This window comes from Vanacampus margaritifer, chromosome 3 (genome assembly GCF_051991255.1).
Source record: "Vanacampus margaritifer isolate UIUO_Vmar chromosome 3, RoL_Vmar_1.0, whole genome shotgun sequence".
Lineage (NCBI taxonomy): Eukaryota > Metazoa > Chordata > Actinopteri > Syngnathiformes > Syngnathidae > Vanacampus > Vanacampus margaritifer.
Window position 1 is genome coordinate 15,894,103 of NC_135434.1, and position 23,519 is coordinate 15,917,621.

The 23,519-nt window shown below is 40.1% G+C and overlaps 1 protein-coding gene across 2 annotated transcripts in view; it reads right to left on the reverse strand.

The window, feature by feature from the left end:
• Nucleotides 1-1,506: 1,506 nt before the first annotated feature.
• grk5l (G protein-coupled receptor kinase 5 like) overlaps nucleotides 1,507-23,519 on the reverse strand; it is a 32,389-nt gene continuing 10,376 nt past the window's right edge. The window contains exons 2-16 of one of the 2 annotated variants that reach the window (XM_077560416.1): nucleotides 19,480-19,575; nucleotides 19,285-19,397; nucleotides 14,585-14,662; nucleotides 14,377-14,474; nucleotides 14,136-14,228; nucleotides 13,011-13,074; nucleotides 12,524-12,664; nucleotides 12,262-12,452; nucleotides 11,441-11,478; nucleotides 10,353-10,442; nucleotides 10,068-10,276; nucleotides 9,844-9,981; nucleotides 5,781-5,918; nucleotides 5,447-5,574; nucleotides 1,507-5,360 (exon numbers count right to left, since the gene is read on the reverse strand). In XM_077560416.1, the coding sequence (XP_077416542.1) occupies nucleotides 5,312-5,360; nucleotides 5,447-5,574; nucleotides 5,781-5,918; nucleotides 9,844-9,981; nucleotides 10,068-10,276; nucleotides 10,353-10,442; nucleotides 11,441-11,478; nucleotides 12,262-12,452; nucleotides 12,524-12,664; nucleotides 13,011-13,074; nucleotides 14,136-14,228; nucleotides 14,377-14,474; nucleotides 14,585-14,662; nucleotides 19,285-19,397; nucleotides 19,480-19,575 (1,664 nt within the window). In that variant the 3' untranslated portion in view covers nucleotides 1,507-5,311. Of the gene's footprint in view, nucleotides 5,361-5,442; nucleotides 5,575-5,780; nucleotides 5,919-9,843; nucleotides 9,982-10,067; nucleotides 10,277-10,352; nucleotides 10,443-11,440; nucleotides 11,479-12,261; nucleotides 12,453-12,523; nucleotides 12,665-13,010; nucleotides 13,075-14,135; nucleotides 14,229-14,376; nucleotides 14,475-14,584; nucleotides 14,663-19,284; nucleotides 19,398-19,479; nucleotides 19,576-23,519 lie in introns of both variants that reach the window. The other variant, XM_077560415.1, reaches the window with a different exon arrangement.

Sequence of the window (23,519 nt, forward strand, 5' to 3'; positions counted from 1 at the left end):
AGTTTTTACTGGCCTCTGATTTCAAAAGTTATTCATCACGTTGTGTTTATGTAATATGAGGGGATCACAATTCAATTAGAACGGCCCTTCGAAGGAAATCATAACTATGATGTGGCCCATGACAAAAACGAGCCTGCTCTAATTTGTGTTGATTTAGCTTTCAATACCCGGAAATAAACACTGAAATCTAAATGGGTGCTGCAACCGGCCATCATAAAAATCACAGTCATCTAATCAGGCCATCTTGAAAATGTTGTTTCACTGAAGTCCTGTTCAGTCTTGTCACTTCATGTTACCAACCTCATCTTCATGATTCTGCTTTGGCCTCCACATCACCGAGACTGAATCACTCTCTGGAAAAATAAAAAGATGTCCAAAGGCACTCTGTGTTTTGTCAAGCATCTCACATGTTTTGACAACCTTGTTCAGCCCTCCAAGCAAAAGCAAAACTATCTAACGGTAATATTGCCTCAACGGTCCGCTTGTCAAGCTTACACTCAGTGTCAACATTGCATGGAAAGCTGTCAAAAGGCGAGTCATCTGATTCAGGTACTAGGATGTGCGTAATAAAACAGGAATCTAGTGCTAAATCCCGTGGAAATACTGGAATCCCCATGACCTATAACTTGGCGTCCCTCCAAATGGATTGTAGGGATTACCCATCAGTCTCTGTGGCCTTCAACAGGGTGAGTTAAAAAAAAAAATACTCCACACCAAAGCCATTATTCAGTCAAATACTTAAGTCATTAATGGAGTATGTCCTCCCGATCTTGCCTGTGATTGGCCAGTTAGTTGAAGAGTCAGTTGTGCAAAATGTACTGGAATATGGAATAGTTGGATATTCTGCTTGCTTAATGCAGTTTTAGCATGAGAAATATAGTAGTACCTACGTGATGTATCTGGTCAAGCTGCTGAGTAGAAATGCGGCATGCACAAGAACAATGGTCAAGATAGTTGCATTCAAGTCAGTGCTTTTTAACTTTTTACATAAAAAAAAAATACTGGTCAAACTAGCTCCCTTGCAGCAATGATCCCATTTGAAAAACGTTTTCTTTACAAATCCAGATGCACAAAAATACTGGCTATATGATCAGGGCTGGACTTCGGGTAAAAACCCCCCCGGCCTGGCCCGATTCCTGATCACCTCGCCTAGCACGCAGCTCTGCCACTGATATTGACTTATGCTGGTTCAGTTTGCTGTCTATATTCGAAATGGATTAATAGTTCCTTTAAATTGTGGGCCAGTCTCTTGGGGTAAAATAATTTAAAAGCACTGCATCAGGCCCAAAAGATGCGGACCCACTGGGCATCTGCCCTGTATGCCAGATGGCCAGTCCAGCCCTGATTGTGATCAATCATTTACCAATCATAAGATTAACACTCACTGTTAAATTATCTTGTGAATTAACACACAATACCGATGAAATATAATTTTACTTTTTACTCCATGTGTTATATGGAGTAAAAGGAAAGAGCATTGAATGAAGAGACGTGCATAACGTGGAGTACTCAAACTAAGCACAGAGTTTATTGGGACTTGACAGACACAGTGGGTTTGGTTTTCACATGCACCCAGCACACCTCTCAAAACACTTCCTCTCTTCTTGTCTATTTGTATTGTTCCCAGTGACACAAACATGAGTACGATAGTCATTCGGAGAACACACAAGTGCGTATGTCTGCGTGGGCATTGTCTGGGAGATCATGCAAACGAGGAGGCACTTCAGTCTGATTCAGTTTGTTTTTTCTCATAACAAGTACACAGAAATAGGCAGTTGGGGATCAGACTTGCAGGATGGGTGAATTAAAATTCTTTAAACAATCTCTAAAAATAGCAAAACAACATGTTCTTAAAAACAGGAAGACGAGGTGATGCTCGTCATTTTTAATTGGCTGTGCTGCTGCAGGAAGGCCACTTTATCTTTGTGTTATATTTTGGTTTCCTCCGGCATTCCTCTTCCAGACATAAATGAAGTGGATAAGATACATAAAATGCAGATAACATCAACCATTCATAGTTAACATCCTCAATGAGTCTCAGAACTATAACAAGATGAAGAGCCTTTAGACAAGATGAGGCATTTTGAACATGTATAGGAGAAAAATACAAAAATCAGTACATGTAAAAGTGAGGCAGCAATATTATTGAAATGTAAAAGGCATAAAGGGAGCAAGAACACTTAAAATTTCAGATGCTGGAACTGAATTGTAGAAAAGCGCATTGCATGGAATTACCAATGCAATAATGTGCCTTAAGAGGTAAAACATTTTCATTTTGGTGAAAAAAAAACCCCCAACATGACATTTAATTATTTTTAAATTGTGCAACTTCTAAGTCAGGCTGAGTGCATGTGTTCCTCTCCACTTCATGGTGACTGTGCAGAAAAAATAAGAGCTCAACAAAACAAATTATTCTGATCCTGTACAGCATATTCATTTTTTTTTTAATGTCACATATAATGTCAACTATTAAGTGACACTGTAAACCAAGGGAGATGCCTGTGCTGTATGGTATACAAAAACATCAGTGGAATGAGGTATGCAGAAGCAAAGGGATACAGCTGTCCATACGTACACTTGTCCATGCAATGACAACACATCACGATTCTCACAATGCTGTTTATGTGTATTTGTCTGACAGATGTGTCGGTATGCAAGCTATATGATATGCCGCAAGCTCACATATCGTTACCTTGATAAAATAATTGCCTGTTTTGGTTGTGCCAGTGGGCAGCACGGTGGCTGACTGGTTAGCACGTCCGCCTCCCAGTGCAGAGGACGTGAGATCGAGTCCGGGCTTCGGCCTTCCTGGGTGGAGTTTGCATGTTCTCCCCGTGCTTGCGTGGGTTTTCACCGGGTACTCCGGTTTCCTCCCACATTCCAAAAACATGCATGGCAGGTTAATTGAACTCTCCAAATTGTCCCTAGGTGTGAATGTGAGTGTGGTTGTTCGTCTCTGTGTGCCCTGCGATTGGCTGGCAACCAGTTCAGGGTGTACCCCGCCTACTGCCCGAAGCCAGCTGGGATAGGCTCCAGCACCCCCGCGACCCTAGTGAGGAAAAGCGGCCAAGAAAATGGATGGATGGATGGTTGTGCCAGTATTATTTAGTGCCATCTAGTGGTGAACTAATAGAATGCCACACTTCGCAAACCAACCACCAATTACTACTGTAAGATTTATTTTTACCAGAGGTGGCAAATCGAGGTCCAGAAAGTAAAAACCCTTGCCACAGTTTGGCTTTAGCCCCAGGTGTTAGCTAGCTAGCTCCCCAGGTGCTTGTTTACCTGCTAGGAAGCTAGCTAGCCAGCCACAGTTTGGCTTTAGCCCCAGGTACTAGCTACCTAGCTCCATAGCTAGCTCCCCAGTTGCTTGTTTACCTGCTAGGCAGCTAGCTAGCTAGCACGAGGGGCTAAAGTCAAACTGTGGCAGGGTTTGTACGTTTGTACTTTTTGGACCTGGATTTGCCACCGCTGATTTTTAACATGTACGTATGTATTTATGTGAACCTATTTTGTTTCTTATCTGGGGGGAACTATTGTGATTGAGTTGTACTGGCGGAAGGATACCTGTGGTGATGTGACGAATGATTAGAGTCTAATCATTAGACGGATTGAGAGAGTAAATGTAGTTACTCAGGAGCGAAGCCACTGAATAAAGTTTACCGTGGAGTTCTTTGTGTGCCATTCTTTCCCAGCGACCTTTGCTTGGAACTATAACACTCACTACCTCACAAAAAATGTGTTACACTGGTGGCAGCGGTTTGTGAACTTTCAGCAGTTGGTGAGGTTGAATTTTTGCTCTGACCAAGAAGCTAATGCTAACCTAGCGGCACCCGACGGAAACAGGGTGGCCGATACATTCTCTAAAATGAAGGGAGGACAATGGGTCACTGTTTTGTTTCGATGTAGGAAGACCACACTATCAGCTAACGGAGGTGGACACTTTACAGGCTATTTTCAATATGAACTTTCAGCTATGGCAAGTCATTTTTGGAATGAGCTGCCCTTTGTGAAATAGTAACGAGCTCACAAAAATAGAGTGATACACAACCAACTATTATTATTTGGTGTGTGTGAGCAGCCCGGCAATCAAGAACTAGCTGAAGCGGCTAGAAAGAGAAGTTAGCAAAAGCTAGCAAGCGCAAAGTAAGGCGAGACAAGCGGCACGAGGCCGAATCACGGGACTCAGCGACGACCACCTGCAAGCCCAGCTGTGGAAGGTAAGCGACGGTCAACCCATTGAGTACAACCTTAGCTGCAAGCACCACCAGATGCTAACTACGTCGGCGAAGTTCTTCTCCTTTTGAGTGTCTGGAACGTGTGAGCCTCCCAAAACACGCCGCGATTTATGTAATATCATTACATAAGTCGCGGATTACTAGAACTACTATTATATAAAAATGTTACGATATGATAGAACATATTTATTTTTTTGCATATTATTAAAATTAATCGTTTTTTTTTGTTATTAGTTCACCACTTGATAGTATGGTCACCTGCTGGCCACCTACAATTGATTGAGCAGTTCATGCAAAATTATTAATATTATTAATTATTTTCATTTTTTTATTTTATAGTTGGTTCAGTTTTGAGTATTTTCTGATTATTATTTTTTATGACTTAAGGCCATTATTTTAGAAATGTGACGATACTGAGCAAACAGCCCGCATACTGATCTCATATGATTCTAAACATCTTCAGACCACTAATCAACATCACACAACTGATCTGTATTCTTTGGCCTGAGTGTAGTGGTTGTGGAGGAGGCGGTCAGTTCTGAATGTAAAGGAGTGACGTGAGGTAAGACAGGTGGGAAATACAGAGAAATATTATCAGTGGTATACAGATGGTGACACTATAGATAGTTGGATAGCTATTAGGTACAGGCCAGTAAGTAAAAGACTTTGTTTTGGAAAAAGAAACATCACCTAGACCCACTTTTCAATTCCTTGTAGTGGGTTTTTATAATACACTGGATCCCCTGAAAAAAATATTAGCTTAGTTTCTATCCTTTTCACCAACACAAGTGGCTATGTTCTGTTGTCCAACAATCCTGAGGGTAAGAGGGTTTGTCCAATATTTCAAAACGTCTCTGCCCTTCCCACTAACAAAATGGCTCGAGTACCTGGGTCTGGTCGACCCCCCTCTTATGGGCTGACCCATGAGACTTTCAACAGACAATCTCGGGACCCGACTGTGAACTAATTAGCAGCGGGTAAACCCTCAGAGCTTTATCATCCCTTTGAGTTTATGGCTCCCACGCTGTAACTGCACCACTAGGGGGCAGAGTTGGACATCGAGTCCACAGAGTTTACGCTGGAAGACTGCACACGGCTGTGGGAAATAGGCACCTCCTGGTGCTAAAACGGCCAAGAAAAAAAGAATTTGAAAAGTTAGAATTGCAGTTTGTATGAAAATGCATGAGCGATTGTTTCTACGTACGTGCCTCCTGAAGATCCTGTCCAGCAGGCTGCGTCTGGGAGGCTCTGGAGGTTGATTCCAGTCAAGGTCTGGGGGTCTCATCCCTTGAGGGCCAAACACATTCAGATCTCTGAAACACTCCGTTTCTATCATCTGGAGAAGAGAGGAGACCTTTGGCTTATTACAAACATCGGCTCCATTGTTGATGAACACAGAGTCAAATCATTTTATGTGTACACTGCAAACTAACTGCAATAGACAAAATAAACAAAACTTTACTGAGACTTCTTCCCTTGAGATTTGTGTACTGCAAAAATAATTTTCATGAATCATTTGTCCATCACGGCACACACGCTCACCTCATTCTGCCATGGGATGGAAACACTGCCCGTAGCAAATTTGGAGTAGAAGTCATTGTCAGTTTGGTCCAAATTTACTCCCTTGACTGTGGAGAACTGCTCGATGTCCAACACATCCTTACAGTAGACTGCCCGAGGCTGCAAGAGGCCAATAACCGTGAAAAGGATTCGATGAAATGCAAGGTTTTTCTTCACCTCAAAAAGAATCTTGAAAATTAGGGCATGTTTCATGCACACACTCTCATCAGCCACAACATTAGGTACACATCCATTAAATCTGCTTTCAAAGAAAATAATGTGATTTCATGTCAGACTGGCTACACGGTTACATTAATAACCCACTGCCAGTGCTTTTAATAAAACATGTATTGGGGGCTCTTTATGTGCAGGGGTATCTGATGAAATGTACAGTGGGTTGGACTTCAGTGTGTACAGTAGTATAGAGAATTGTACCGTTGTCCTCTATGAAGAGTCACCATATAAAAACCTTTTCTACAGTTTTACCCCTCCCATACTTTAAACAACATTGTAAACATATTGTAGTGTCAGTGCACATTAATGTGCCTTTAAAAGGGGCATCAAGTCAAAAATGTTGTTTATAATAATATGTCAGATGCTTCCCCACTAGTCTAAACACAGCAGTCTGATTATTGTTGTGTTTGTGGAATATAAATGAGGCAAAAGAAATCCACCAATTTTTGCGCATCTCAGAGGGCGGCCACTTTGCTACTTGCTGTCGACTGAAAAAGACATCACAGGTAACGACCATCACAGCTCACCTGTTTTCTGTGTTTGGTCATGTGACATCCATGAAACTAATGCTATTGGCAAATGTGTTGAATATATTGATAGGATTTTGTATATATATTGTTTAAAATGATGTTAGTTTATTTTCTAACAGGGGTGGTAAACGTTAGCTTCAAGGGAAGTCATTTTGAACAGTTATTTATCGTTTGATTATCATGCTTTTGTTTATAGCAATCCTCCCATTCTCAGTTTACAGACCTCCCCATCACTCCACTTCTTTTATTAGTGAGTTTTTAATCGATTTTACATACTATTTATAATACAATTTTTATAACCTGCCTTGATTTTCAACAGCATGTCACACAGCCGACTCGCAACAGAGGACACACTTTAGACTTTGTCATAACTTATGGCCTGTTCGTTGGTGTGTCCTCTGTTGTTGACCTCGCTTTCTGACCACTTTTGTGTATTTTTTTAACATTGCCAATTTTAATCACCAGGAGGCCCCGGTGAGAACAGTGAGGAAACGCTACCGAACTTCAGAGTTGACTGCAAATTTTATTGAGATTTTTAAGAGAATCCCAGCTTACATTTTACCTGCTTCATGTGATTTTATTGTAGATAATTTTTATAGGAATTTAAAAACAATTTCGGATGAAGTAGCTCCACTTTTAACCAAAACTATAAAATGAAAGACCCGTGGAGAAATTATGAGATTAAAAAAATCAAAAAGAAAATGCGAAGTAAACTTTAAATTCATTATGAAATATTATGCGGACAACTCAAATCCTACAATAAAACAGTCAAACAGGCAAGAACATCATATTTTTCAAATCTGATTACAGTTAATTCAAATAACCCCACATTTATTTTCTCCACCTTCGATCTTGTAACCAATCTTGATTTTAAAAAGCCTGAGGAAACACTGGAAAGATTTGCCCTGGTTGATGCAAGGACACTTGGTCGAGTTTTCTCCCAGGTCAACTCAACAACCTGCCTTTTAGATTTAATTCCTACATCACTTTTAAAGACATTTTATGGATTTTTTGAGGAACAAATTTGAAATATAGTCAATTACTCTCTTCAGACGGGTATCTTTCCTGCCTCCTTTAAAACGGCAGTGGTGAAGCCCCTTCTGAAGAAAAGCAATTTGGACGACAGTATTTTTAATAATTACCGACCTGTATCCACGTTACTGTTTTTAAGTAAGATTTTAGAAAAAAAAATGTTTTCATCCAATTAAATTATTTTTTTTAGATACAAATAATATTTTAGAGAAATATCAGTCTGGTTTTAGTATGAACTATAGTACCATAGACTGCTCTTTCAAGGATTTTAAATGATATCAGGTGAAATGGTGACCTTAAAAAAAGTATTTGTGCTACTGGATTTAAGTGCTGCTTTTGCTCCAATAGATCATCACATTTTATTAAACAGACTTAGAAGCCTGTTGGGCATCTCTGGTACTGCTTTTAACTGGTTTTATTCCTATCTCACAGATCGATATTTCTTTGTAAATATGGATACATGTTCCTCTGGAACTCATGGAATTAAATGTGGGGTTCCCCAAGGTTCAATCTTAAGCTCATTACTTTTTCATCTTTACATGCTTCCCCTTGGGGTAGTCATCAGGAGACACGGTGTCAACTTCCACAGTTATGCTGATGATACACAGCTGTACATCGCCATGTCTCCTGATGACATGGGGCCTATTGATACCTTTTTAAATTGTATTTTAGATAATAAGTCATGGATGGCAGAACATTTCCTGCAGGTCAACCAGGACAAAACAGAGAGATTTTAGTCATCGGTCCTGAAGGCCAGAGAGAGAAACTTTTACCAAAACTACAAGATTTTAAACCCTCACAATGTGAGAAGAACTTGGGCGTCATTTTTTACTCTGAGCTTACTTTTATTCCTGATATAAAAACATTTGCCAAGGTCATTTTTTTACCATTTTAAGAATATTGCCCGTTTCTCTCGCATGCCAACATGGAGGTGCTGATGCATGCTTTTATTTCCTGTCACTTAGATTACTGTATTGCCCTGCTCTCTGGTCTTCCCAAAAAGAATATTTCAATCCTACAGATACTTCAGAATTCAGCTGCACGTGTGCTGACAAGGACCAGAGGGCGGGAGCGCATTACACCAGTTTTAAAATCGCTGCATTGGCTCCCCGTGTGCTTCAGGATTAATTTGAAGGTGCTTTTATTAGATTTTTAAATGTCTTAACGGCCTTGGGCCATCTTATTTACCTGACCTGCTTTTACCGTATCAAGCCTCGCGGCTCCTGAGGTCCTCTGGCAGCGGCCTTTTTAACTGTTCCTAGGGTGAGGACCAAAACACACGGTGAGGCTGCATTAAGACACTATGGTTCTCGCCTATGGAAAAGCCTGCCGGAGGGCATCAGGTCCGCAGAGACTATTGATGTTTTTAAGAGGGGGCTCAAGACACACTTTTTTAGTTTGGCATTTAAATGATTTTTTTTAAACCCCTTTTATATGTTTAATTATATTGTCTTTTAGCTTTGTTTTTGCCTTTTTGTTTCTTTTAGCGTTTAACAGTTTTTATTTAGTTACTAAGTTTTTTCCTCCAGTGCTTCGTCATGGGGGAGCGTCTGCACTGGAAGGGATGGCTTGTCTTGTCCTACGGGCGGGTGGTTGTCCCGGGGCCAAGGTGGTGCGCTTCACTCTGTGTGGGGCGGACCGCGGTCAATCTGTGCCTGGGGTCTCTGGGATGACTTTTTTTTTTTTTTCAATTGTACTATGGATGTTTTAATTGTTCAGCACCTTGAGTTACATTTTAATGTATGAAAGGTGCTATATAAATAAAGTTTGATTTTATTTGATTATTATGTTGTTTTGACCGTTTTAAATTGTTGTCCTATTGTGTGTCTTTGTTGCCCCTGTGGCCAGGTCATTCTTGGAAAAGAGATTATTAATCTCAAGGAGTTTCTTACCTGGTTAAATAAAGGAAATGAAAATGATCAGCCCTTTAGGCACTGTGATGTCATTTTCAGTCAACAGCAAGTGACAAAATGGCCGCCACCTGATATGGATAAAAACGGGTGGATTTTGCTGCTTAATTTATATTCCACAAACAATCTTAATCAGAATGCTGTGTTTAGACCAGTGGGGGCACGTATATTATTGAAAAGTTGTTTTTTTTTTTAACTTAACCTTCCCTTTAGGAGGCGGGTCCTAGTGGGGTGGCGTGTGACGTCAGCTCTGTATTGAGTAATGTATTCTTAAGCATATAGCTGGGTTGCAAATGTTGAACCGGCAGATCACGGGGAACACTATATCAGACTACTCACATCAGGCACAAAGGGAGGCTCCACTATTCCAGCTTCTAGCCTCTTGAAGTTGATGTTTTGGAAGAAGGAGTGGGCCTTGACACCTGCCGCTTTGTCCCCCTGGCACCCCAGCCTCTGTTTTGGGTCTTTGGTAAGCAGCTAGATTAGTTTGAAGGAGAGATGAATCACAATATGATTCCCTGTCTAACATCCTGCATGTGAACCTCTTTCCGTCAACCCCTCACCCTTCTACAGATTTCCTTGGTGTGCTCTGTAAACTTGTCATTGTACTCCTCCTCTTCCTCCTGCACTCTCCTCTCCACCTCCTCCCGCTTCACCCGCTCTTTGCGGGCGCGGAATGGCGATCGCCCGGCGGTCATCTCGTATACGAGGCAGCCCAGCCCCCACCAATCGGGGCTCATTGCATACTTTTCATTGTTGATCACTTCTGGAGCTAAACGTGACCAAAAGGGTTGTCAGATGAGCAACTTGCATGTGTGAATGGAGATGCTCATCAGATTGAGACTTACCCATGTAGCCTACTGTCCCCACCCTCCCTCGGATTAACTCCCCTTCAGGCACTTTGATAGCAAGGCCCAGGTCAGAAATACGGATGTGTCCTGCAGAACAACAATAACAATGCTACTATTGCTACTGTTATAATTACACAACTGACATGATTGCAACAAACAACCCGGCTGTATTCAAGGCATCGACCGATACCAGTATCAGCTGCCCTCTTGTGGCCGTTTTAAAATCAGGAACTAGAAATTAGGAAATAAGAATAGAAAACTTCCATTAATATAATGTAATTTTAAGAAAAATGCTACATTGAGATACATAAGTCTTTCTTTCAAAATGGTTGTCTTTTTTTTGTGTGGAAAATTTTGCATATCAAAAGTACAATTGGTATCGGTAATAAGAGTTGCATACTCATACTGGTATCAGTTTGACAAAAAGTGGTATCGAACATCTCTATCTATAGGTGTAGATATCATAAATACAAGCACTGGGAGAACATGCAAGCGCCACACTGAACTGGGTTTCGAACGTGGTACCTCTCGACTGTGAGGCAGACATGCAACCAAGAAACCTACAGGCATATTTGACTCATTGTCAACTAATTTTCAGCAGTAAAAAGTTAATATTTTGTCCAAAATTAATTTGATAATTAGATGAAATCACCTGGCCTGAGGAAATAGTTAACGACCAATCACGGCTTACCCGTTTTCTGGATTTAATCATCTTCAGTCAACAGCAAGTGGTCAAATTAGTTTATAAAGGTATTAATTGTTCATTAAAAAAATAATGAAGTTATCACATTAATTATAGACAAAATATCATATTCTTACTGTTGAAAAAGGCTCAATGAGTCAAGTATCACTATAAAATTATACTGAATTTAAAAAATGCCAGGCTAAAGTAGCATGTATCCCATTTGACACATCTCTTTACACTACATTTTTAATACAGTACTTGTACTGAAATATATGTTTGCCATTTCCCCCCAAAAATGCACATATTACATCACAAAGTGTTGAAGTCAACAGTCTGACTGAGTGTCTGAGTGTCAAAACTGAAGACTAAAAACTGAAATCTGAGCAGCTTCAAAACCCACCATTGTCGTCAAGTAGGATGTTCTCTGGTTTTAAATCTCTGCAAAAAAAGACAAAAACAATAATAATATGCACAACTCAAAATAAATCAGTACTGCTAAAATACAGTAAATCAGTCATAGTTTATATACATTCATCCTGGGCATGAAGGTTATTATTAAATTAATTTAGATTTTTACTTCCTTTTTTTTAACCATTCTTTTTCCAGGGTGGAATAAATATTTGCATATTGTAGCATATTTTGGATTTTCTTATTCAAACATGGCCATAAATATAATGTAAACGCAGACACATACCTACTATAATTATATAATAATAAGTCAAACCTTAAATATTTCTTGACAATAATATGTTATATGTCATCTCACTAGTCTAAACATTTGTGGAACATGAGTTATGTAGCAAAATCCAGCTGTTTTTATCCATCGGCCATTTTGCCATTTACTGTCAACTGAAGATGAAATCAATGTTGCTCAGGGCTCAGGCAACGACCAATCAAAGCTCACCTGTTTTCTGAAGCTGCGCTGTGATTGGTTGTTACCTGAGACCTGAGCAACTGTTATGTCATCTTCAGTCGACAAATGTCAAAAGTGGCAAAAATGTGGCAAAAAAGTGTTGAAATTGCCACCTTCTGAAAAAGTGATGGGTTTTGATGCTTAACTCGTATTCCACGCAATATTAACCAAAATACCGTATTTAGACTAGTAGGGCTGCATAGAACATACTATTGTCATGATTATTTTTTGGGGGGTCATTAAGCAAATTTCACTATGACCAGATGCTTTTGATCACAACTCTCTATAGACACTCTTTCAATTGATACCTGTAGACAATGGATTCCCTATGAAGATGTTTGAGACCGCAACAGATCTGAGCAGCATAAAACTGGACCCTGTCTTTGTCAAAGCCCGGCGTGCCCATGTTGTAGATGTGAAACTTCAGGTCCCCGCCATTCATGATGGTCAGCACCAGACAGAGAGCGTCTTTGGTCTCGTAGGCATACGCTAAACTCACCTAGAGGAACATGTCACATGGTTTCAAGTGGCTTGGACACAACAGGAACTCGCTTTTCAATGTTTACTCACAACAAATCGACTGTTGACTTTCTCCAAGATCTGCTTTTCATTCAGCGCCATCGACTCTCCTTTCCTCTTCTTTATCCTCTTCTTCTCCAGCTTCTTACAGGCATACATCTTTCCTGTAGCTCGCACTTGACACGCACACACCTGAGACGAAGAAAAGTGCATCACGCGTTATTTACATCGTAATGAATAAGGAATGTGTTGTCACCTCATTTTATGGACAAACGTATTGAGACATCTATGAAAACAGTTCTCACGGGAACACATTTTGAGCAATTCTCTGCTTCCAATTCTGTGGGAAATGTTTTAGGGAAAGCTCAGCATGAAATTTACACAAAGCAACATTCATAAAAGCCTCTTTTGGATGAGTTTGAAGAAAAAAAAGAAAAGAAAAAAAGAGAGAAAAAGTTGAAGTTAGTGCATTCCTAAATTCGTACCCTTGTCTCATTACTTTTGCCCACGTGTCATATGACAAACTGGTACCTCTCACCTCTCCAAATCCTCCCTTCCCCAGAACTCGGTACTGTCTGAAAGTGTCTTTAGTGATTGGTTGCCTGACAAAACACAGAGACAGGAAAACCCATTAATACATACTCATGTACCGTATTATTGATTAGGGCAGAGATATTATCTGCACAACTCAATACCATCCTGAGTCTGTTTCCTGTGCACAGGGTGGGGGCCTCTTGCGTGCAATTTTACTTTCCAGACAACGGATATGATCAAGGATGCTCTGAGAGCCTGCTGTTTACTTGGAGCTGCATCTGACACGGTGCTCATTCTGCATCAGAGATCTTCCTGCCAAGAGTGATCAACTCCTATTAGGAGCGTCCACAAGTCAGCGGTTGCCTTCTAAAACTTGCTTGTTGCACTTTTTGCCAGTATAACAATGAAAACTGTATGTCTATCGGTTTGTTAGTTAATGAGCTACTTCCTGGTGTGACATTATTATTCTGTGGGCTGGATTGTATCACTGATGCTCTAGCGCAGTAGTGTCCACACTATAGCCCGGTGGCCAATTGTGGCCAACCTTACAATTGTGAAACAGGAAACAGAAATACAGAGCAGCCTTCCAAATTAAAAGCAAGGATTTCAAAACAAGAAATAATTCAACATCACACACTAAACAGCTATTACATGGAACACTATTGTATTAAATTAAATTCTTTGCACTTCGATATATTCCAACCATATCGTTTGATTGAGACTTTTTGTCTGGCCACTGGATTATTTTTTTCATCAATTTTTTGAAATTCATTTTATTGTGTGCTCCAAAATGACTTTCATGAGTAAATTGAAAAAAAAATTAGCTATTAATTTCATTATTTTTTAAGGAAATTTGCTATAATTTGGATATATAGGTCATTTAAAAAATATATCTGTCATTGTTTTGGACGAAATTTTATGTATCATAAGTACTAATGGTATTGGCACTTGGTATTGGTATCAGTGAGTACTTGTATCGGTCTAAAAAAAAAGTGGTATTGAACATACATATTGATATAGGTAGTTCTAATCCCTTTTTAGGGAGTGTCAATCATTGACAGAATTTTCCTATTTGCAGTTGGGCCCGCGCCTTCTGGGGGTGCGCTGCATAAACCTTACAGGAACTGACCTCTCCAGCATCTTCCACTGCAGGAATCGGTCAAAGTACATGCTGTTCTCAAAATCTGCGAATGGAGCCCCGCTCAGGTAGTCGTGTACAGCTCTGGTTTCAAACACAAAAGGTGGGGCTCGGTCATCGCAATAACATATAAGCCAACGCTTTATACACTGTACATGTGAAATGGGTGAAAAAAAAAACAGGTGAGCCCAGCAGGCAGGTGAGAGGATGTAAAGATGGAAAGGTGACTCACTTGCGGCAGTTGCTGAAGATCTCCTTACATGGACTGAGCTCAAGGTTCTCTCGGCACTGATCTGCAAAGACCTCTGCAATGTCCACACGCTGAGGTGACTACATCAACACATGCATATACAATACTCTTTAGCAATACACACTCAGTCTACACAATTATTGTGTCAATTCAATAACAACGCCAACGGATTTAAAAGAAATGAACTCACTTGTTTGGAAAGAAAGGTCTTGACAATCTGGTCCCCTCTGCTTTTTCTTTTTTCGTCAGGCGTCACCTCGTAATCTTCCTGTACAAGAAAACGACTCACATCGTTAACAACATCCAGAGGTGAAGTAAACAAGTCAGGTGGGCAGAAGATACTAATTAAATGAGAGAGCCTAGAAGTAACATGGAAGTGAGTCATTTTTTGTATCCATCCATTTTCTATACTTGCTTAGCCTCACCCTCATTAGGGTCACAGGTGAGCCGAAGCTTATGTCGGCTAACTTCAGGTGAGACACAATGTCAACTCTGGGCTGGTCACCAGACAATATTAGGGCCCACACACTGCAGACAAACAACTATTCATACTCACATTCACACCTGTGGCCAATTTAGTCATACAACATACAGTAACATGTATGTTTTTGGAATCTGGGGAAAGCCAGGGTACTCAGAAATCCCAAGCAAGCATGGGCATAACATTTTATAGCCTCCAAATGTACGTTAGCACCTGGGAAGGAATATACATCTTAAGAAAAAGCAGTCAAATGTACGTGGCGTGACTATATGTCACTGAGTTGATCAAATAGGGCCTGTGAGTCGGTTACTTCAGTGTTGGCTGTGAAATTTATTGTTGGGCAACATTGGTACTAGCTGACTTTTTTTCTTTTTTTTGTGAGGGGCGATTCCACTTCAAACATGGTGCTGGCAAAGGTCCACCTTTGGAGTTTTATGACAAGAATAAAAAAGAGGATTAATCCACATTGGGATCTGTTTGTTGAAGAGAAACTTACAAAATTAACAAAATTCCTCATAATAGAGTAAGTGTGAGTAATATATTTAATCGTTTTTATCCAGGCGCGTCAAAATCGAATCTACTCTAAAGAGAGATGCCACAAACACAGTATGACGATCAAATTAGTCTTTTCGTATGCATTTCAATTTTCAAAAAGGGATGTTCAATATAAAAACATTTTTTTAGTCCCATACCAGTATGAGAAATCAAGTCTTGAGTAGTCACGGTATATACCGATACCAAGTGATTATTTTAATATTTTTCACACAAATTCTTAAGAAAATATTATTTTAGAAGCAGATTTTTTTTTATCCTAGTTTTCTTGAAATTACTGTTCACATGAATTTAAAAGTATTTTCTTACATTTATGACGATCCTGATTTATTGCACTTTTAGACAATTTCGAATCTTTTAAATTGAATGTATTTTACAATTATTGTGTTAGAATTATGGAAATATTTTCGTCTCATCCTTGCTGATTTCAATGTTTGTGTAACAATTAGGTGATAATTGAAATTTACTTTGGAATTTAACTGTGGAGTTTTTATCATTTCATTCCCATTTAAGAAGAATTCATAATTAATTGTTATCAGATTAAAGTGAAGTGAATCGAATCTGAAAAAAAATCGAATCAAAATGGACTCTAGAATCGATACCCAGCCATACTTTTGATACATAAAATTTCCCCCAAAAAAACAATGACAGACAATTTTAAAGAAAAACCTGTATATCCCAATATAGCATTTTTCATTAAAATGGCATGACATTTATGGCAATTTTCTATTGCTTCTAATTTCTAAGTCCGGATTGTTAAATGGCCACAAAAGGTCATCAGCACCAATAACTTGAAATAAGGCCGGGTATCGGCCTAATACCGACCGATCGTGAGTTTCAAACATAGTTGAAAAAACAAAATACCTCCTTCAAAGTCAAGCCAAATATGTTTGCACATCCAGACTGGCTGACTACACACTGCATCCACTATACATTATCCCGTAAGTCATTTGAAATGTAATTTTTTCCACAGATTTCAATGACATTCACAAGTCTCAAGAAAAGTACACGTTACCAGATTATGATGTCAGTGAATCCCGCCTCTTTGGTGTTTCCACATGTATTTAAAGCTTTTACAAAGTGGGTGTGTCATAACTCTGGACGGGAGAAACCGTGTGGATGAAAGGTGTGCAAATGCGGGCACTTAAAAAAAGACTTACGCACGAGCGGGACAATATGGCCCTAAATGCGTGTGTTGCTGTCACTCTCACAAACATATGGCCCACTTGGCCGTGTGTCTATACATATGCTGCCGTTCACACAGACAGCCATGACTGTTCAAGGCTGCACATATTGGACATCTCAGAGACGTGAAAAGAACTCTGACGCATTTCGGAGCGAGCACTTTTAACTTTCAATGAGGAAAAAAAGCAGGGTGGAGGGCAGCCCGGGTGCCTTGCACACTGGCTCGACGCTGTCTATCAGTAGCTTTTTCCCCCCAACAAGGCCCTGCGTTGCCTGGCAACCACACAGAAAACACGGCAGGATTCCTCGAGGTCCTGGAGTGTCACAGTGTGTCGCACCAGCGTCACCATCTTTCCACTACAAAACACACACACACTCACACCCACGTATACATACAGTACATACACACATAAGCCTGGAGATTTAGGCTTTAAAAAGCAGCAGCGTCACTGACACTTCGGAACAAGGCAGAAAGGACATACAACTTGTAGACACCGTCACGGGTCAAATGATTAGGTACACCAGTAATGTACAGACAAACTGATGACGAGGCATTTAATACAGTGGTTCTGAAGCCCACCAGTTTCCAATGCGCATTCACCGAACCCTTAAAATGATTTATGTACAGTATAGGGTGCATGTGCAGCGGGAGTATTGGAGGGGGTTTGCTGCAATTGAATGGGGTGTTGTGAGAAACAATGCTGCCCTTTTTGCGTAGTCACATACCCGGCAATGATATTCTCGGCTTAGACAAAGACTTAAACGTGTCAAGTGGGAGGAATTCCGTCTAGACGCGAAGAGAAAGCGACGTGGGGTGTGCCCAGTGTAATGGGGTGCATTTTTGGGGGTAGGGGGTCAGCGGAATAATCACTACTCGGTTATCGGTCGGCTCTTTGCTTGTCAGGTAGCACCCGTAATCAGTCGCATGAAATTGATGACATCGAGAAGTGATCAAAACATGACATTATTTTTTTACATGACATTTCACAATTTTTCACACTGTCACTCTGCTCTGGTGGAAGGTTCAAACATGAGTGTTTTTTTATTTTCATAAACAGACTACAATTTGTAACTTTTGTGTTGCTAGGAAATGAAAATAGAGACATTAAGGAGGTAATTGTTGGAGAAATCTCAAAATCGAAATTAGAGATGTCAAAGTTAAAGCATTAATTTTGGAGACTAATTTAATTAAGCGTTTTATTTACTTTCTGTTGGAGTCAATGGCACAAACATGGACAAACATGGACTATAGGTAGTTTTACTTTCACCTTTACTTGCTTGTTGGAGAAAAGAAATCTGAAGTAGTTTGCAAAAATGTAACCAATTTGATGTAAGTTAAGTGGGTTCTGATTCAAAAGCTTATCGCTGGCTGAGTCTCTGGGACGAGATGCTACGCTCACACCGGGGGGGACAATATACCTCGTAATGCAAAGGTAAAACTGGTTGATCGTGCTAACTGACTTATTCTATATTGAAACGCTGTGATGATGTTATGACACTATGTTCACTAGCATGGAACAAATGAATCGTGGCAAGCTATGCGGTCATTTCATGAATACGACTCCGGATGCAGAGTGAAAAACACCAAGCACAAAGACGAAATCCCCCATTATTAACTGGAGAACCCACGGGGTCAAATATGGCCCCTATAAATTCTGCTACTCAAATAACAAAGACCTTTTTTTATTTTTTTTTACAAATTTAACTTCAAAAGTCCAGAGTGCCACTTCTGACCCCTGCATGGGGCCATCTAGTGGATGAATATTGCACTTACATGAGCCAGAGTGGTGGTGACAAGATGGCTGGCAACATGCTGTTTTGTTGAGCTGGAAATCAATCCAAACAAAACCATCTTCTCAGCAAACCATCAGATGGTAAAATTGTGTTTTTTTTGTTTATCTATTTCATATCATGTTGCAGAATGCCTAGGAGTATGTTTTATATATATATTTTGATAAATTAGCAACTCTGAGCTAGTTCAAAAAAAAAGGGTTAAAATTGAAAAAACATATTTTGGTGTTCAGTGAATTTATAGCAGTCATTTAATGTATAATTCATAATTTTCCAAAGAAGAAAAGGGTTCTTGGGTTCTCCAGAGTTAAACAGTCAAATGCACTTAATAGTTTTGAAGAAGGTGCATTTTTAAACTAAGCTGTGTGTTGGTGCAGTTGGAGTGGACGCTAACTATCTGGCTCGTGAATGTGATTTGAAACACGCAATTCGACACCTGTTACAATCTTTGTTAGAGTGTACGTTAACTAGTAAAATGTATGAACATTTATCTACTAATTACAACATTTATCTACAAACCTCGCAAAAAATGATCGCTGCAAATCCGTGAATACTTTGTGGACTGCCAGTCCTTTCTGTTGATTGCGGCTATCAATCGACGTATTTTGTCTTCATTAGTAGATATGCGATAAAAAGCAACATTTGGTTTACCCCTTTGTCTGTCTGTACAACCGACCGCAAAGCAAGATATGACAATTTTAATAAGATAATCCATTAGATAAAGGACTTTACGCTGTATGAGATTCAATGGTTACAATACAGGCAAGTGGATCTTTTGCCGTCCAGAGACCCCGAGGGGGCGTTCCCACGAGGGCTGTGACGTCACGTGCAAAAGGTCAATAGCTCTACTATGTACTGTGTGTGCGTGTGTGTGTGCCTACCATCGCATCCAGTAATTGAATGCAGCGTTGCAGTTTTGGTCTGGTCTCACAGTAAAGACGGAAGAGTTGCCTTCCGATAGGTTGTTTCTCACAGATGCTGACATAGTCCTTCTCTACAAAAAGAGAGAGAAACACAATATTTGACTACACAGCAAGACACACTTTGGTTCTCACTCGTACTCGCACAAACCATACCAATGCTGTTGCCCAGCTCAGTGCACTGACGTATGTGGGGGAAACGAAGGATCTCCTTCCATTTCTTGCTCCTCCCTTTCCGCTTGCCTCCTCCACCTGCAGCGGGAGCAAAACAAGGTTTTGCGAGTGGAGCGCAAATAAGGCCTACTGGCTGCGAGGGAACGACGACAGCGAGCGAGAGTGAGACGGGGCGGGGTTGTTGCAGATGAATGAAATCATAGTCTCAGCTTGTATATTTAATTCATTGATTACGTTGCACTTCCTCTCTTAAATCTCTTGACACTCTTGACGACTTTTTCTCAGGCTGGAGAGTGTGTGTGTGTGTGTGTGTGTGTGTGTCCATGCAGCCTATTCTGTCCCTCTCAGTTCCCAGAACATGAATCCCAGACTGGATTCCAGTGCTGTCCAAATCTATTTGCTCTTTATTAAGACAATTTAGTCTATTTTAATATTAGCAATTAATTCATAGATGAATCATGCCCTCATCACTAAGCGTCTTATTTCCGCCATTACCCGCATTCCCTGAAGTGACTACTTTTGATCCACTCCAGCTGTTGCGTCCAGTGTCTTGTTTGTGTGTTTTATTGATGTATATCCTGTCTCGCAAACTGGCTGAGAATTCCTTAAACTGTTAAGCGCAGTGGAAAAGGCCAGCGAGCGACTCGGCCGCAATATTGCAAGCATGAGAACAGGAAAGGCAATGACAAGCAAACATCTTTAAGTAATAAGCCTGGAATGTGAGCGGCAGCACGTCATGCTGGAGCCTCCGAGGGAAAGCTTCAGCACTTTTGTCTTCACATGACCGCCTCATCCTCATCCTCCCCGGCTCTGCACTTCCACTTTATCAGTAAGTCTTCTGTCATGTTTTCAGTTTTTCATTCAGTTTAAGACTTAAACTTGACTTTATTGATCCCTTTGGGATGACTCCCTCTGGGAAATGTACGTTTCCAGCAGCAATAAGAACAAATAGGCAAAAAATTAACTACCCATCAACAGTTCTTTTTTTATTTCACCTTCAGACGAGAGGCACTGCACTTGCCAATCAATCAAATGGCACATATACTGCATAGACACCATTTACATTCACACCCACTGGCAATTTAAGACCTTCAATTAACTTGCCATGCATGTCTGTAATGTGGGACGAAGCCAACGTACCCACAGAAAGATTCCACAAGAGAAGGGATGAAGATACAAAAAAAAACATTTAGGCCTTTAAAATTAATTTTTTTGAATTTATGGAAAAAAGTATCAAAGGATAAAATAATTGATTTATGCTTTCATGAATCGATATCAGGCTATGAAAAGGAAAATTGATTTGATGTGATTTTTTTTAAACCCAGCCCTAAAAATGGCCATAATGTCATGCAATTTTAAGGAAAAATGCTATATTGGGATATACAGAACTTTCTTTAAAATGATCCGACATTCTTTTTTTCTTTTAACCAATGTATCAAAAGGAGCAGTAGTATTGGTACTTGGTATTGGCGACTACAAAAAAGTTGAATACTCGTACTGATATCTGTCTGAAAAAAAGAGTGGTATCGAACGAACATCCCTTATATTTCTCTATACTTAAAAATGACAGACATTTTGAATAGATTATTTAAATACAGTATTTACTTTTTGAAGAAATGCTCTCTCCTGAGAGACGCAAAAAGACAATGAATGCAGTTTTACTGATGGACAACATTTAAAAAACACACTTTTAATGCAGCATGTGACCAAGTAGAAACGTTCATTGTAGCAGCGTCAACACAATTGAGAAGAGGTCATATGGCCCCAGACTAACAGCAAGCTTGAATGTATTAATAACTCAAGCCAAAATATCCCCTAAGAGAATCATTAACTCGCAACACCTGCTGCTCATCAACATTGTTTTAGACCTCATAAGCTATAAGCAGCCACACTCACTCATTTAAGCTCCTGGAAAACAGTTAATATATGAAGTTAAGTACCACATCTGCGTGCCCGACTGCGTTGCCGCGTAGTCCAATAATTGAATTTCCTTCAGGGAAACCATGACGTCTGTACAGTGACAGCTAATCCCCACTGTTGCCACCGTTTTTGGAATCCGTATCAACTCAATGACTTCCTGTGGAAGGTCACCTCACCATTATTCCTAATAATTGTTATAATTGTCAACGTTTAAACAATGGCACTTTTGAGTCTATCCAATTTCTCGTGTTTAAAAACGGCATCTCCGGTTTACTAGATTTCTTTATTTCTATTTTTTTTGCACTCCTCATTGTTTGCCATTTGCTTTATTGTTACCCGAAAACTTCTTTTTTTTTGGTTCACTGTTTCAACTAAGCCAGTTATTTGTGACTGTCATTGTCATGTCACTTACTGACCAGCAGAGTCAAATGTATAACACACTCTCCCCATTTCCACATACACACAATAAGCATTCATAAATCAAGCTCATATAACAGCGTAATCTGCCAACGTGCACTGTTATGGTTTCCTGGTAATCAAAGGGGTCCAAATTCCACTTTACAGTGTTTGTTGTGTTGATCTGATATGCACCTGCTCCCTAAAGGGGAAATGTTCAGGCGGGATGCAACAAATCGAGTCGAAAAGGCAGTTTGTAAAAGGATGGTTGATATCACTTTAAGTACAAAACTAATAAGAATACTGTGATACTAATAAAAAAAGAAGGAAAACAATTTTGAAAAAATATAAACGTCCGTCCGCTGTGAAGCATTTTTGCCCTTGCTCCCATGACGTATTTATTTAGCTTATGAAACAAAGCCCATGCTCTCAGGGTCCGCCACTTACTGGACACAGGTGCAGAAATACACGCTGGACTGAGGCGTTGCTGTGCGCGAGCCCACGTCAGTTTAATTTGTTCCATACGGGCTGTGTGGTCACTGCACTTTATTTATGTTTCCCCTTCACAGCTGTGACATCATCAAGGCATGTCAAGTCGAATAAAAAATAAAGGTTAAAGACGGAAGGACATCCTCCTGGTGCAAGACTCGGAGGTTGCCGGTATGCAAGACATGTACGTGTGTGATTGAGTGTGTGCTTGTGCGAGTCCATACAATTGTAGTGTGACCGCTCTGTTAATATCTTTATGCTTGGTTTAGCATGTAGACCTCAAGGCCTCATCCATACGCTGAAACACATCTTTGCTTGATCGTAAAATGCAAGTCATTTTCAATACTTTAGATGGAGCTATAATTTGTATAAATAACACATATTTTACATGGGGGGGACTTATCAGTAGTTATAGATTTGTGAAAAATACAAACTTGATAAAATGCTCAACACCAGCAATATTGTTTACTGTCTTTACTGTATGTAAACAAGTCAAAGTCAAGCGCTTCCGTGTCGCGCTACAGTCAACACCAAAGGCGGCAAACTTGGATTTCTTAGCATTCACCTTACCGGCCTGACAGTTTGTTCACAGAAAACGAATGACTCAGCCAACGCTTATTATCTAATTCTCACAGATTCTCACGTCACCTCCTTTGTCTGAATTTTTAAATGTCGGTCTCACAGTTGAGTCACACCCGGGTGGTCAGAAAGGTACACACAGTGATGAAAAGCAGCACCATGATACAAACGCCTTTGTTCTCGCATAGTCTTCCTTTTCCTGCTCTTTCACAAAGTCCGACTGTTTATGAGATGGACCTCATTGGCATTAGAGATGTAAAAGATAAACACAAAAGCCTATATGCAAACATTTAAGAGTTAGAAAATACTAACTATTATCTAGCATAGCATTGTCATGACAAATGCACACTGTAAAAGGTGTGCATTAGCAGAGCTTAAGAGGCAATAACGGATACCAAAAATGAACAACAGTAAAAAGACAATCAACAAACAAAACAATGCAATGCAGTACCTACAATAAAAACCCTATGCAAACATCAAAGGTTTGTTGAAAGAAGATGTATTGGGGCCAGTCCTCGGGCTTCCTGCACTTATGTTTCACTGCTGTTTGTGTGCCTCAGGAAGCCGAGGGAACCACTGCCCGGACCTGAGCACAAGGAGAGGACTATAGCCGGAAGACGCTCTTGCCTGGTCCACAA